We start from the raw sequence: 17,347 nt of genomic DNA on the forward strand, positions 1-17,347 counted from the left end.
TTGCAGTGTATTCCTTGTCACTCAAACAATTGGCAGCTAGGGCAGCTGAGTAGAAATGTCCCATTTGCATGCAGTGTGCTGAAGCTTTGACTGCTGTCACAATTGAGTCTTCCGTCTAATTGCTCCTGGTGGCCAGTTTGATGAATCTGTACACACCCATGTGTGGTGTTTTTCCCTGAAAGAAATGCTAATGATTCTGCTCATGACTTTATTCTGAACATTTCCTTCTTGTTTCTCACAGCCAAGTAGTGTGCATGCGTATGGCTTTTGGGCTTACTCATTTACCTGCTTCTTTAAAAGCCAGATTAGAGGGATAAAGCCTCACTGTTCCTATATACATTTACACTGTCAAGCACACCACATTCTTGGGACACACACACACACACACACACACACACACACACACACGCACACACGCAGAGAGAGGGAGAGAGAAAGAGAGAGGAGACAAAGATACATTTAAGCACACACACAGAGACATCTACACATACATACATACAGAGGCAGATGGATAGACACACAGACAGATTTACTTACATAATTCAGACAGACAGACAGACACACACACAGAAAGACACATAAACAGAGAATGAGACACAGACAAAGATATATACTGAGTTGGGTGGCATGTGTAGTTGTAATGGGCTAGGCCACAGAATCAAATAGCAGTGCTCAGAGTCCATTGGATTCTTTCTGAAACACAGCTTTGGCTTGAGGGTGGTCAGTCTGTTTTCTTGGGGTTCCTCATAGCCAAAAGTCAATCTATTTAAAGGTTATTCTCAATTTAAAAATACCTTCATGGAATGATCTGGAATAATGTTTGACCAAATACCTTTATAATGAATCTCACTGGAATTAATACATGAAACTAAAAAGAGAAATTTGCTGTGCTTACAGTAGATATCAAGCTTGTCCAGGGTTCTTTTTACCTGTAACCTGCAAATGTCCCTCATCTCTAGTCAGCTTTACTATCCCCACCACACATATCCACAGACCTCGACTCCTATAGACATCTGTGTTGATTACAGTCTGGAGTATTTTCCTCCTTATCCAACCCTTATGCCCACAGAGCTTCACTTTTGAGTATTAGTTATTCTTAGTAGGATAGATCTCAAAACTATTTATTAAAAATGTAACTTGCCCTTAGTTTGAACCTTCTCTGGCTTTACTGTAATTATTTGTGAGCACCTTCCTACTCTCATACTCTGATTGCTGCAGAGGTTCTGTAAGGCATTCTTACAAAAGGCTTTATCCACAGCAGTGAGCCGGTGGATCCCCATTGCTCTGTGTCTTTGTTCAGGCCTTGCCTGTGATGGTCACTCTCTGTGTGAGATGAAGTCACACTTTCTCTGTGAAGCATTTGCTGGGAAGAGGATTAAAAGTCTGAATGAGTCTTTGCTGAGAAGGTCACACTATGTTTGTAGATGCCTCTGGCCCTCTTAGAGTCCATAGGGAAATGCTAGAGAGAAGGCACAGTGATTAGTATATATTGTCCTTACAGAAGATCCACACTCCCTGTGGGTCCAGCTCCAGCCATTGCACTCATGTGGAAAACCTACACATGTACACGTGATTAAAACAAAATAAAATAGTTAAAAAAAAAAAAGCCCACAAGAAGATGCATATACCAACTGAATTTTCCACAGGTCAGGCCTTTAGTATCTGTGTGATTTTTGTTAGCATAAATTTACAGTCCCTAGCTTTACAATGTGTAATGTTGAGGTACAAATTTTTTAATAGGCATATAAGAGCTGAAAAATTTGCATAGGACACACACACACACACACACACACACACCACATCACATTACACCACACACACCACACAACACACACACCCCAGCTTAGGAATTATGGTATAATCAGATGTCTTGCTGGGAATGTACTCACAAGCTTAATTACCTGAATTTAAGGTAAATCCAAACATTGTCATTCTTTAATTACTTCAAAGCTGGCTTTTGTAGAGGACCCAGGGTCAGCTCTAAGAACCCACACCATTGCTCATAATCATCTATAACTCTGGTTCCAGAGAATCTGACCTCCATAGCTACCAGGCATGCATACACTAGACATATATACATTTAGGCAGATCATTTATACACATAAAACAAACAAACCCCCCAAAAGTACAATAAATGAATCCATTTAGAATTTTTAAGTAATCAGCTTTATATGAGAGAGCAATGGCCAATGGCATGAAGGTTGTAGGAGAATATCATAATAGCAAGTTACAGGGGAAATAGCTTTCCCCTGTATGTTCTCATTAGGGTAAAAAGTAGAGCACTGTAATCCCAGCACACATATGCAAACCCAGCTATCTGATTTGGCACATGCAGAGACCTCCACTCCAGCACAATACAGAAGATCCAAGAACACCTGATGTTTAGAAAAAGGAAACAGAACTATGAAGGAAAAGGAAGAGGGAATGTCTAACTTTTCAATGCTAAGAGTTATCATTGTCTTTCCTTTTACTTGGAAGTAAATAATCTATAGATATATGCTTCCTTTACCTTCAGCAGATCCTTGTGCTCTTTTTTTAGGGTAGAAGATAAAGTCTCATTCCCATTACCTCTTATGCTTTTGAATGTTGGGAAGTGGTTCTTCAGGCTCATCTCTCTTGTTTTCCAGGACTTTGCTGGCATTGGGATGTCACGTGGGTATAGCGGATGAACATGCTGAAGAGAAGGTGAAGAAAATGAAGCTGCCTAAGAAGTAAGTTGAGTAAATTGCCTTTATCTCATAGCTGATGTGTATCTTCACCACCCTGGAATAAACCTCAGGGGAGACAGACAGGCCCGTGTACTTAGCTACACAATCCAGATTTCAAAAATTTGCTGAGGCCAGGGAGATGGCTCCATAGTCAAGTACTTGCCTTCAAGTATGGAGATAGGAATGTAACATGCCAGGATCCACATAAATACCAAATAGACATGATGACTTTACTGTAAGTCCAGCCCCAGAAGGTAGAAACAGGATCCCTTGAACAAGCTGGCTAGTGATATGCCATATTGGTGGTGGTGAGTTCTTATTAAGAGACCCTGCCTCACTCATTAAATAATGTGGAAAAGGGTAGAGGAGGATTCTGGACATCAGTCTTGGCTATCCGTATGCTTACAAGCAAATGCTCATGTGTACATACACATGTGGCACATGTAGGCATGCAGAAATATGCATGAACATGTACACCACATAAGCACATACACTCTGTGTGTGTATGTGTTTAATTTTTGTGTGGGTGATGAAGGTTCATATATGGTCAGAGGGCAACCTTTCTATCTTATATCTCTGCCACTGCATAAGCCAGGCCATCTGGTCCATGAGCTCCTGGGGTCTCCCTACCTCTATATCTCAGTTCCCAGTAGGGAACACTGGAATTACAGATGCTTGCACTAATACTACTGGCTTTCACTAGGTTCTAGGGTAGCCCGAATCTGGGTCATCAGGCTTGTGTGGAAAGTACTTTAACACACTGAAATATTTCCCTAGCTCCCTGTGTTTGTTTATATTTTGAGGTGAAACCTTTCACCTGTGTTCTGTGTATCTGATGAAAATAGATCCACAGTGGCTAGACATCTATGTCACAATCTACTGGGGACTTTTGTCTCTCTGCTTTCCCTTAAAGTTTTATCTTCATCTCCACACACTACATTGGGTTCCCTACCCTCTCTTGGAAAGGATTGTGTCTACTAAGTGAACATAGTGACTGGTCCTTCTCTCTTGAAATGACCCTTTGTCTTGACTCAAGAAAGCCAAAGAATATAGGAAAATCCCATATAAAGGAAACCAAGGTGGGGGCACCTCACTACATTCAATATTTATTTTAAAACAAAAATAAGTGAAGTAATAGAAGAAATATATGCCTTGACATTCTCAATTCTAATTTCTGTTTCAGATTAATGCTGCCCTAGTTGTTTTCTGGAAAGTGTTGTTTGAGTATTCTCTATACCATTTCCATGAAAATGTCAGCCAAGTGCTGGTTTCTAGTTGTTCTTCCAAGAAGACATGTTGTTCATATCTCCACTGTGCAGTCATCTGAAGTGTCCCCATTTGTTCCAAGGCACCGGAAGAGCTGATTTCCTATTGAAATTTACAGCTAACACCCACATAACCTGGACTTCATCTTCTTATGTTTACTATGTATCTTTCATGACAGTGACTTCCCCACTTCATTCAACTTGGTTCTTACTAAGTAGGGTAGGGGCAGCCAAGAAAAAACAGGGATTCACTAAGTGTTGGTGTTTTGCCATGCTTTGGTTACAATACTCTGGTTGGTCTCCTTAAGGCTCATTTATAGTACCCATTTATGGGAATGGACTATAAAATTGGTCTGCCACTTACCAGGGTTCCCATGTGCTCATCCAAGTGATTTCAATTATTTTTGTTGTTGTTGTTGTTGTGTACATCTTCAAGGATTTGATGCAGGTAAAATGGGCAGTTCAGCAGAATTTGTTTAGTTTACTTTTGTTCTCTCCTCCTCCCCCTCTGGCCTTTTGAGATGGAGCTTTCCTGTATAATTGTAGTGGCTATTTTGGACCTTGATTGGTAGACCAGGCTAACCTCAAACTCACAGAGATCCTCCTGCCTCTGCCTCCTGAGTAGTGGGATTAAAGGTGTGTGTCAATACGCACCCAGCTTATTTTTTGTTTTCTTTTTCACCAAGTTTTTAAAAAAGAAATTTGACTTTAAAGAAAACCGATGCCCAGACTATAGTTTCTTATTTTATTTTATTAGAATATGTACATGTCAAAAATAAAGCTAGAAGGTAATAATTGCAAAAGAATGTTGGTACTTTGTCAAGTGAGTGGATTAGAATTATTTATATGCTTAATTATATATTATGTATATGATGTATATATGAAGAACTAATTTTGTAGTTTTTGCACAAGGAGCTGGCATGTTGAAGTGGATGTAGTAAAAACTAGTATTCAATAAATACATAAAGGAGAGATGGATGAAATTAGGTGATGGATGAAATTAGGATTTTTTTCCAGGATGTTCTAGAATGTAGGATGTTGTTGAAAGGCTACAGGGTTTTGCTTTTTAAGAATCATTACAGGAATCATTACTATGAGTTTTATGGAATCATTTTGAAGCTTTATTTCAAGCTATTAAGCTTCTAAGATTAACATCAATTTCCTTTTGTCGAAAAATTTGAGCTCTTGGTTTTTCTAAGAAGATAGTACTTCATAGGAGCCATTGTTTGATCGCTGTGTAGCTTATTAAATACCATTAGTGTGATGAAATGGAATAGTTTTATACAATCCCTTAAAATATCCAATTTGATTTAATGATTTGACTCTGCATGTATGTGTGTATGTGTGTGTGTGTGTGTGTGTGTGTGTGTGTGTGTGTGTGTATGTTCATATATATGACTGTGGCCACGCATATGCTGTGGCATACATGTAGAGGTCTAAGTACAGCCTCAAGTTCAGATCCTCACTTACCTTGTTTGAGTCAAGGCTTATCTTAATATCTGCCACTGTGTGCACAAAGCTAGCTGGCCTGTGAGTGTTTGGAGATTTTTTTTTTTTTTTTTGCCTCTGCTCTCACTTTACTGTGTGGGTCCAGGATTACACAGGATTACAGATATGATTACTACTGTACTACTGTATCCACTTTATCACAGGTCTGAGGGAATCTAAACTCACATCTTCACACTTGCACAGCAAACACTTAACTTATGGGGCCATCTCTCTAGTCTCTGATTTGATTACTAGATTCTTTATTAGGATATATAACAGAAATGGTTTATATATATGGACAGAAAAATGGTTTTAGTAATGTCTATCTGCCTGTGAAACTCTCATCATATCAGCAATCTCAAATCTAGGCAGTTGAATGTGAGGCTTTCAAAGATACCTGTATTTATCTTTACTTTGTGAGATGATTTTAAGTTAAAGGAGCGGACGTGAAGTGGATTGGGTGAAGTGGTAGGCACTGCAGTTTGAATGAGATTATTAGTTATTTAAACAAACTCCTTTGAAGCTTCACTTCTTTCCTTGCACAGGATGATAGAAACTCAGGTGAACTAAGATGTAGTCTGCAGTCTGGGATGATGATTCAGTTAGTAAATTATTTGCCTTGCAAGCATGAGTATCCAAGTTGATTTCCTAGAACCCATGCTTAAAAAACTGGACATGGTGACACATTCTTATAGCCCTGGGGCAACGGAGACAGGTGGATTCCTGGGGCTTTCTCTTCATCCACCCTAGTCTTCTTGGTGAGTTCCAGGCCAATGAGAGATTCTGTCTCAAAAGACAAAGGAGCATGGCACCAGAGGAATGACATCCAAGGCTGACCTCCTGCCTTCACACGTGTACATTTGCACAGATGTACCTACACACACAGTCTACATTTGAAAATGAATGCCAACTAATTATTACACAACTTAAAATTAACAAATATAAGCAGGGCTTCATGGCTCTCACTGAGATCATTCACATATCAAAGCAATTTGGGGAGAAATTCCATCTAGGAAGAAGACTTTAAATGTCAGGACTATCTGGTTTCACATGAATAGAACTCCTCTGTAACTTTTTATTAAGAAGGCATCCCTTCCTCCTTCCATCTATCAAAAGAACTTCCTTGGGATATTACATGTGGCAGGGAAGCTTCCGTTAACTTTGATTGCTGGAAGGCAGCTTTTTCTCTTTGAGGATTGCTTGCATGAGTGTTGGCTTTTAGTCAGTGATTTATAGATTGATCTTTGGTCTTTATTATCTTTGTGCCCTTACTGATAGCTAGTTAGGTAGATGCCTGAGAGTAGGACCCTCAGTGCTCACCTAAAAGTAGCTATGATGGTGTATTCATGTAATTCCAGAGAGGGAAGGTGGAGAGATAACTGCATCCCTGATATAGCCAGACTAGCTCTATCAGTGATCTCAAGGCCACTGAAACACCCTGTCTCAAAAACATGATGGACAGATGAAAATGTTTGATATCACCTTTGTCCTCCACAGACAGGGGTACATTCATTCTCTCTCTCTCTCTCTCTCTCTCTCTCTCTCTCTCTCTCTCTCTCTCTCTCTCTCATACATAAAGAGAGAAAGGCCTTGAGTGTTGCTCATTTTAAGCTAATCAGTATTTTTGTTTTGAGCCCCCCAAATCCTCAACTATTAGTTGTAGATGCTTCTTGCTCTTTACATTTTATTGACATGCACACAGAAACACAAAGACCCCATGGCCTTTCCAGCTACCCAGGCAGGAGCTGAAACAAAAGGGGCTCAAGCTCAGGGACTGCTTTTTTCACCCGGTCACAACAGTCTTCATCAGAATGATTAGGATTAGATGGACAAGGATGAGACTGTCACATGATTTCAACAAAATGGACAATTTAAATTTTCTCTGTTTGCTTTGCAGTTACCAGCTCACCAGTGGATACAAGCCTGCCCCAATGGATCTGAGCTTTATAAAACTCACCCCCTCTCAGGAAGCAATGGTGGACAAGTTGGCTGAAAATGCTCACAATGTGTGGGCCCGAGACCGAATCCGGCAGGGCTGGACTTATGGCATCCAGCAGGTACCCAGGAGTCTCTGAATATAGGCAGTTACCATTTTCAACTGAAGAGATGATGTCATGGCTTTTCACAGTTCCCCTAGACAACTTTGTGTGCTTATCCTTGTGGACAAAGCACCTCTTCATGGTTAGACTACCCAGGTGGTTCAGTAGGTTCAGTAGGCCAAGTGTTTGCCTTTCAAGTTTAGCAACCTGAGTTGCACCCTCACAACCCATATAAAGGTGGAATGGGGAAACCAACTCCACAAACTTGTCCTCTGGCTTCCATACATGTACTGTGGCAAGCAATGCTCCATTCCAAACCACATATACAGCCATAATAAATACATTTAAAAAACAAACTTGGTAGACATAGCTCTGTGTGATATGACAACAAATGTTAGCTGAGCTGCAATCCCTAGCTTGCCACAAGGGGAAGGATTGTAGTATGGTTTTGGGTGTTCTCTTTCTTGAGGATGTTTAGGAGGGACTTTTGAAACAGACTGAACTACAGTAAAAATAAAGTAGATCCACAGTCCCTGAATCACAACTGTGATGATCAGGATTCCATTTAATATTTGTTCAGTGTTGTTTTTCAAGTGGTAGGATGATACATTACACATTATAGAACACTCCCAGGGGCCAGTAGACTGTAAATTATTTCTTCAGTGCAGTTTAGGCTTGATGACACTCTGAAGAATAGTCTGCGAACCTCCTTGCATCTGTTCAGGTCAACAACTGAGTTTTTGTTCAGTTTAGGGAAAAATAACCCCAAATTTTTGGAGTTTTCTAGGTTTTAGAGTTGAGTTTTAGTAGTGCACATGGATTATTTCCTGATATAGAGGTTCTCACTGGAGTAGCTAGCAGGCTTTAAGTAGAGATGGAGATAGCGCAGTAGAGCGTGAAAACAAAATACAGCTGCACCCCTTAACCACATCTTAATTTATCTTGCTATCAAAATTCTGCATGCCCCTATTTTCCTCATTAACAAAATATCTGACATTGTTGTATAATGCAAAAGGCAGCAACAATGCCTGCCACCTGGCAGATTCTGCAGTCACTTTTATTATATTGGATGCTGCTACCACTAAACTTAGAGTGTTATAGTTACTGTGTTGAACTCATTTCTACCAAAGAAGAAAGAGTCTCATTCCCACTTCACAACAGTAGGCACAGAACTGTAGGGAGAATACTTTGCCCAATGCTGCCCACCTTCAGGTCTCAGGACAGGACCAAGGTCAAGTATTCTGATGCCAGAGCCAAAATTCTTCACTTCTGTCTTACAGTATTTCTTGGTAGATCATGGTGGAATGCCCTTACTAGAATATTTTTAGGGGAGAATGGACAATTGCTCAAAGACTTAGAATATATTTCCACATAAAGTATGAAAGATGGTTTGAAAATGTAATTTGAAAGCCTTTACCATTTACAAGAATAATGAAAACTAGCCTTGATTTACTTTCATAAAATAAAGTGTGTGTGTGTGTGTGTGTGTGTGTGTGTGGTGTATGTGTGTGTGCATGTGTATGTGTGTTGAATTTTCCCTTTTGGCCCCATATCTTTGCTACCTAGTATCTGAATGATGAACTCTTTTAATTTTCACCTTTCTCTTGATCACATTATTTGATTCTGAAATAAGCTGTGAATTCTTGGGGAGATATGGCTGGTAGTTACCTCTATTTTATTCTCTCATAGTTAGACTCAAACACAAGTGTGCACAGAAACCAGGAGAACTCCATCTATAGTCAGATTCCAAGGATGCCACTCCATTGACCCTGTTCCATGAGGATCCCTGGGTTCTGATCAGGAATTTAGATGTCAAAACTCAGTACCATGTCAGATGTAAGGAGAACAGTCAGTAGGATTTGAAGCTGTGTTGGTGGGAAGGCCTCTGCTGACACTGCTTGTTTGGAGAGGGGGTAACTTTGGAATGTCACTGTTCCCATAAACAACCCATATGACTTGGTTCCAGAGAGTGAGGTATGGTCAGGTGTTCATTCTAAATTTGTGGGAGGAAGAGAAGAAAGAAGAGACAAAACAGGGCTCCTTGTACCTATGCATCCCTTAAACTTATTTTGTTTTTCTTTGTGTTTGAGATAAGATCTCATGTAGCCAAAGCTATCATTGAACTTGTAATCCTCATGCCTCAGCTTCCCATTTCCCTATATTAAAGGACTTGTCTCCAAGCTTATGTTAGCTCAGTGTGTGTGTGTGTGTGTGTGTGTGTGTGTGTGTGTGTGTGTGTAAGAGAGAGAGACAGAGAGAGACAGAGAGACAAAGCCAGCATCACAGCTCCTCCTAAGCCAAGGTAGAGTAGGAACTGCAGATGGTGCTTCCTCAGATGTGAATCCCTTAGCTGTGGGGTTGTAGCTCAGCTAGCACAGTGCTTGCCTGGCTTGCACCAAGCCTTGACTTCCACCCCCAGCACTGCTGCATGACTCAGATGACTGCATATCTTCAACCCGATACAGGACGTGAAGAACAGAAGAAACCCTCGCCTTGTTCCCTATACGCTTCTGGATGACAGAACCAAGAAGTCAAACAAAGACAGCCTCCGTGAGGCAGTTCGCACGCTGCTGGGCTATGGCTACCACCTGGAAGCTCCCGATCAGGATCATGGTACTGGTTTTGTTTTGTCCCCCTTGGTTGCAAAATCACATAGTATGTTTCATAGCCAAGGAACATGTCAAAAGGGAGCGCGAGAATGCCTCTTCTACTCCAGGTGTCCACTTGAGGCTGGTGGCCTGGGGTGTTTTTTGTTTTTTAGTTTTTTTCTGCATGAAAGAATAGACCCATCTCTTAGTGGGTGGCCCACTGCTGAACAGTGTCTCCGTGGGGTTTACCTTCCTATACATCAGATGTTAATCCTCTTCCTCCTTGGCATTTCTTTATTTTATGCTCAACCTGTCTGTTTAATTTTGATCACATATCAATTAAATTTAAAGATCAAATTGGGGATATTGATCTCTTAACTGTTCCACCATTTATGAACATGGTATATGCATCCTTTCTTATTAGTTTCTCTCAGTGGTTTTTAGAATAAGGCTATATACATTATTTCTTATAGTTATTTAAACTACTATATGTAAAATTAGTTTTGATTTAACTTTATTTAGTAGGGTTTTTTTTTAGTATGAGATGCAGATTGGTATTTGCTGGTTGATTTTGTATTCTCTGATTGGAGGTAGGTGTGTGTGTGTGTGAATTCTATTTTTTAATAAATTTCATAGAGTTGTCTCTAAATGAGACAAAGTCTCACTTTTTCCTTTTCTAATAACTGTGTTTTACTTTTTGATTGAGTATGCAAGGAATTCAGAATAATGTAAATGGAAGTGGAGAGATCAGTTGTCCTGCTTAGGCTCAATCTTCAGGGAAGCATTTTAACTCTTCAGTATTAGACATGGTATTAACAACAAGCAAGATTTTATTTGGATGTTTTTCTCCCATGCTAGAAACAAAACTCAGGACCTTGTTCACTCTAGACAAGCTCTCTGCCCTTAAACTACCCCCTGGGTTCATAGGTTTTCTTTTTTCTTTCTCTCTTTTTAATTGATTGATTTTGTTTCTTGACAATTTCATAAATATATATGATGTTTTCAGATTACTCTTGCCCTCTTATTCCCCTACACCATTACCAATACTCTCATTTCTCATTTCTGTTCTAGACTTATGACTATTGCATTCTGACCCATTTAGTTTACCTAGGGCCATCTTTGTGTTGATTGGATTGGGACTCTCCATTGAAACCTAGTGGGATCATAAGGAGATGCACAACTGCATACAGTGCCCCCCTTCTCTATCAATAGTAAATCATTCAAAAGAGAGGGGTAGGGCCCTTAGGCTCCTCTTCCATCCATACCTGACTGTTGACTGGCATATTCTTATGCAGACCCAGTGCTGAAAAGAAGTTTTGAATGAGATCTCCCTAAGGCTTGGGGAGCAGTATGGAAGATAGGGGTGGCTGTAGAATGACTCTTATGAGCATGAAACAGTCATTATAGTTAGGAACTCACAGTAGCTAAGGATAATCTCTTTTTTAAAAAAATATATGTCATTTGCAGAGATCCACTGCTAAATACTGGGCTGAGCTCTGGGAGTCCAATTGAAGACAGGGAAGAAGGATTATATTAGCAAGGGGGACAGTCAAGATCATGACAGGAAAACCCACAGAGACAGCTGACCCAAGTTCATGGGAGCTCACAGACTCTAGACTGGCAGCTAGTGAGCCTGCATGGGACCAACTTAGGCCTTGTGCATGTGGGTGACAATTGTAGGTCTGTTTGTTGGGCCCCTAGAAGTGGGAACAGGATCTGTCCCTGGCACATGAGCTGGCTTTTTGGAACCTAATCCCTATGGTGGGATGCCTCACTCAGCCTTGATGCAGTAGGGGAAGAGCTTGTCCTGCCTCAATTTGATATGCCATGCTTTGTTGGCTCCCATGGGAGGCCTTACTCTTTCTGAGGAATGGATGGGAGGGGGATAGAAAGGCAGTGAGGAGAAGAAATAGGAGGAGAGGAAATTGTGGTTGGTATGTAAAATAGATCTTAAAAATTAATAAAATAAAATAGATATCATTCATCATACTGAACAGATCTAGTTTGTTATGAGCATTTGCCAGCTGTTAAATGTTAAAATATATGTTTTTGCTACTTGCAAAGAGGAATATTTATTTTCTCTTTTATTCTTTTGACATTCTGTAAAGTGTTTATATTTGAACATTAAACCAAATTTTTATTTCTTGGACAGCTCTATTTAGTCCTGATATATTATATCCTTTTCCCATGCACAGCTAAAACTGCTTGCTAATAATTGGTTTAGAACTTTTGCATCTGCCTTCATAAGGAATATTGTTACAGACGTCTCTTGTAATGTCTTGTGTTTTGGACAATAGGGATTGTTCCTCCTTTGTTCCCCTATCTGCTAAAAGACCCAGTTTTGTTTCTGCGTAATCCTTTGTGATAGGTTTTACCAGTTTTTCCACTGAAACCCTCTGAGCCTGAAGATTTTTTTTTAAAGAAGAATTTTTATTATGTTTGCTGATAAATCTATCTGTACTATTGAACTAGCCATATTTACTGGCATAGAGTTGTTCACAGGTCTCCTTATCATTGTTCTAATGTCTGTAAGATTTATTGCTAACACTACCTTATCTCTTCAATTTAATGGTTGTCATGTTCTTGTTTTTGCTGGAACTAGGGATTTAGCTTAGGGTCTGAATCATAACAGTCAGGTTCTCTGCCACTGAGCTCCAATCCCCACACTTGGCCTGCTGGATTGTCTTGCTAGCTCATACTTTCATTTTGTTCTTTCACATAATTTCTTTACTTTATTAAACATTTTTGAAGTGGTTGGCTAGTGTTTCTTTAGGACCCAAATCTTCCTTAGAGTCAATTTCTGTTGCCTGTTTCCTTTATCCCTGTATATAGTACTATACTTTGTAGTCTCTGCATGCCTTAGAACTTTTTGGTCTCTGCATGCCTTAGAACGTTTGTTAGAAACTGGACATTTTAAATAATATATTGTGGCAACTCTGGATTTAGTTATTATGTATGTTGCTACTATTTTATTAAGATTCCTCTGAGCTAATTTTGTGAGTTTGTGTTTGTCATGTGTGGCCTCTAAAAGAGCTGTTCATTTACTTAGTGGTCAGCTAGATAATGACTGAGACTTCCTGACATATCTCTGGTGAGAGGCTGCAGCTGTTTGTTGGGACATGCTTCTAGCATCCTACCAAGGAGTTCATAATTTCACCTTAGCAGTTGTTTGCTGCTTGTGAAGCCTCAAGGTCTTTCCTAGATAAAGCCAGATGGAAGTTCTCAGATTTTTCCTGAATTATGTGCATAGCCATGAACATAAGCATAACTTTATAGAGTTCTAGGAAAATGAGAGGTCTTTCCCCCATACAACCTGCTGTGGGCATCTCTTTCCTAGGTGTCTCTGTCATATTTTTTGTTCAGCTGTTGTTTCTCATCATTATTGTTACCTTGAGCAGCTGCAGGGTGAAAGAATTGTGTGTGTGTGTGTGTGTGTGTGTGTGTGTGTGTGTGTGTGTGTGTGTGTTTCTAGCAAGCTCAGCAGGGAACTGCTTTGGAGTTGGTTAACAGAGCAGGAAGGAAGATCATAAGGAAATAAAATGAAGAATACTCTATAGGTCAGGAAGAAAAGAAGGGACTGGGACCAGTGAGATGGTCCAGTAGGAAAAGATTCTGTTCTCGATTCCAACACTCATGACTTGAGTCCAATACCTGAGACCCACATGATGGAAGAAGAGAACAGACTGTTCTATGACCTGTACATGTGCACTGTGGCACACACATACATACATATGTACACAATATACACAAATATAGAAAAAAGGGAGCTGGGCAATGGTGGCATGTGTGTTTAATCCCAGCACTTGGGAGGTACAGGCAGGAGGATCTCAGTGATTTTGGGGCCAGCCTGACCTACAGGGTGAGTTCTAGAACAGCTAAGGCTACACAGAGACACACTTTGCCTGGAAAAAACCAATACACCAAAAATGAAAAGCCAAAATAAAACAAAAGGGACAAAGATTAGAAGGAACTTAATGGATTTGTAAATGGATATATTCATACAAGGAACTGAAAAAGGAGAGAGGAGAAACAATGATCAGGTAATGTCTCATCTCAGAATTCAGAGACTGAAGCATTGCCAGTTGATTGAAAGCTAGGAAGACTGCTAAGTCAATGATGTCCTTGCCACACAAGCATGAGAAACTGAGTGTGGTCCCCAGATGAAACAGGCAGGAACTGCAGCACAGGGCTATAGCCACAGTGCCCAGAGATGGAGATGGATGGATCCCAGAAGCTTGGGGCCAGCTAGTCTAACTGAATCAGAGAGCTCCAGGTTCTGTGTGACATCCTGTGTTGAAAAATAAAGTAGGGAGTTATAAAGGGAGACACCTAACAGGAAAATCAGGGCTCTTCATGCATGTATGCATTCTCAAATCCTCCAATATGTGCACATTTGCATGTGAATACATACAAACACACAAAGAAACAGCTGATCAACAACTTTCTGTCTTACTGAAGTCACATGAGTAGTAAGCAATGAGACAAGGGTTGTCTCATTATGGTGCAATAGGAGGTGAGATCATGTTTCCCATGTATGGTTATGCCCTTGAACCTAATAACATGCTTCCCTCCTAGCAGAGATTCAATTGCACATTACAGGAAGTAGGTACAAAAGATTGATTCACCCATATGAGGTATCGTTTAGAGGAGACATTGTTTTCTAAGTTAGATACTGAGTGGATAAAAAATGTCAGTAATTGGAGATCAGAGCCAGACATTTCCTAACAGAGTATATGTGGACTGGTGACATATGGAAAGACCCGTGGACTGGTTCTATCCTTGTGCTAGATGCAGGGCACAGGTCAGGAGAGAACAGCCATAGATGATGGGAGAATAATTAAGGTAAAATATGGAAATATCTGAGCAAGGAGTACCAGCCCCAGGAAGTCGTTAAGCAGGAGCTTGCTATGCTACCCCAATTTACCATAGAAATATAACTATGGTAACAGAGAGGGGACAGACTGAAGGGGGAGGATGCTGGGAGGTGGAGAGACAAGTTGAGAAGCCTTTGGGAAAAACTGATTTTTCTGAAGTAGAGATTAAAAGGTGTGAAAGTCTTTAAGGTATAAGACCAAATCAGTCTGGTGATTCCTTAGATACGATTAAAGCATTCATTTGTGAACTGAGAGGTAGCTCACTGGTAAAAACGTCTGCTGTGCAAGCCTGGAGACCAGAGTTCAATCCCTGGGATACAAGTAAAGGCAGGAGAGAACGGGCTTCACAAAGCTGCCACCACTTTTTTTTTAAAGACCCATTAGTTTGTAACTTTCCCTTCTGCTGTGGCTTACATCTGAACAAGTTAAAAGCAGACAAGGTTGCTAACATTGAGTCTAACTCTGTCTAATTGGTTACAGCTGTGATTTATTCCCCATTTTTCAGGGGGATGTTCACATATTCTGAATGAAAGTATTTGAGTTGTGGTACATTTGGAGTGTTCTTGATGATGGATTATAACATGTGAAAGTGGAATGTGTTCTTATTCATTACAAGATTTTTATCGAGATTTGAATTACTTTATTAAACGAAATGGCAGGAAGTTGAAAGGGCTGCTGGTTCAGTACCAATTATTTTTAAAGTATGATATAAATACACCTGGCACATTCTAGATAATGTGTAATGTCTTTAGAATCTAAAGCTGCAGTCCTTGCTGCTGGGTGGAATTTGTCATTTTCATTCGTAGTTTGGTTCTCACTGCCCTCTAGTGGTTGGTGGCCCCTAAACCTCTGGGCTAGTGAGAAATTGAACATTGGATTACAACACAAGACTTTCCCCTGGATCCTGTCTGATCAGTCACCATGTACCTGTTCTGTGCCAGCTCTGGGGGTCCAAGGAACACAGTATTTGGCCAGATCTATTTGCCAACTTACTTGATTCCAGTCCCAATAGCCTTGATCTTATACAGGAGAAAGGTATCTGCTACAGGGTTCATTTTTAATGTCAAGTATTCTAATTATTATTTGAATATAAATATCATCTGCCAGACTTGCCCAAGTTAGAGCTACCTCCCGAGTGTCTGTGAATCAAGCACTCTGCTTGTCTTTTCTGCTCAGAAAGGAGTCCTGCGCTTTTGATAGGGGTGGACTCCTCTGCTCTTGCAGGTGTTTGTTGCTACACCACACACCAAATACGTTTCAGACTGCCTGAGTGTTTCCTTTCTTTAATCCCTGGAGGTCCAGGTTTTCGTTTTATCAGAGGTATTTTTATCAAGAAGCAGAATCCCAAATGGTTGTTCTTTTAGACCACAGCTGTCTACCTTAAACTAGAGAAATACAGAAAGTGAATGGTTAGCTGCTTAGATATTTGCAGAAAGATCTTCAGACTGGTTAAACAAGGGAGAAAAGTTCACCTCTGTCAAATACCTGCTTGATGGTTTCTGTGCACAGCACTGCTTTCAAGTTCAGTGTGCATTACACTGAGAAATAGAGTTAGCGCAGCACCTAAGGGCGGGAAGAGTGTGCCTGCGCCAAGGGATTGGGAAGCCGCTACCATTGATCTCTGCTATGTCTCAAATTTTGTTTTGTTTTGTTCTTTGTGTTTTTTTTCAAAGACAGGGTTTCTCTGTGTAACAGTCCTTGCTATCCTGGAACTCACTTTGTAAACCAGGCTGGACTCCAACTCATTGAGAGCCACCTGCCTCTGCCTCCCAACTGCTGGGATTAAAGCTGTGCACCACCACTTCCTAGCTCCTGTTTTGTTTTGGTGTTGGGTGTCAAATCAAGGGCTCTATGTTTGTCAGGTTGTGCTCTTTCCCAGGGCCTTGGAATTCTGGTATTTTCATTTCCTTGTGTTAGTGGAGGAGATTCATGGTATCTCTCAAAACCAGGAGGAGAAATTTGGAATAGGTTTTTGTAAGAAATGATCTGTCATACTGAAAAAAAACACCAGCTTTATTTTTAGTTATGTCTCTTTGTGGGTATGTGCACCTGAGTGCAGTGTTCAGGAGCCTGGAAGAGGGAGAAAGATCCTTGGGAGCTTCAGTTACAGTTGTCTAGGAGCCACTTGGCTTGGGTGCTGGGAACTGAACCCAGGTCTCTGCAAGAGAAGTACATGCTCTGAACTGCTGAGCCATCTCTCCAGCCCCTGCCATAAATTTTACGTCAAATTTGGCTTCTAATATTTGATAAGACTGATGTTGAACTGTACAGCATGTTTTTGTTTGCCTCCCTCAAGCTTAAACTTCATAGTTATGAACTCTGAAATCACAGCAAAAGAACACAAGAGTTTAGTAGTTTAGACTCCAGGACACTTTAGTAGGTTAG

General features: G+C 40.4%; 1 protein-coding gene across 1 annotated transcript in view; it reads left to right on the plus strand.

Annotated features, from left to right (window-relative positions):
• The window catches only part of Ryr2 (ryanodine receptor 2), a 548,210-nt gene that overhangs the window by 334,439 nt on the left and 196,424 nt on the right, over window positions 1-17,347 (plus strand). Inside the window, exons 25-27 of the mRNA XM_051194750.1 lie at window positions 2,628-2,711; window positions 7,359-7,518; window positions 9,966-10,113. Of these exons, the coding sequence (XP_051050707.1) occupies window positions 2,628-2,711; window positions 7,359-7,518; window positions 9,966-10,113 (392 nt within the window). The remainder of the gene's footprint in view (window positions 1-2,627; window positions 2,712-7,358; window positions 7,519-9,965; window positions 10,114-17,347) is intronic.

Source organism: Phodopus roborovskii, unplaced genomic scaffold, assembly GCF_943737965.1.
Source record: "Phodopus roborovskii unplaced genomic scaffold, PHOROB, whole genome shotgun sequence".
Taxonomy (NCBI): domain Eukaryota; kingdom Metazoa; phylum Chordata; class Mammalia; order Rodentia; family Cricetidae; genus Phodopus; species Phodopus roborovskii.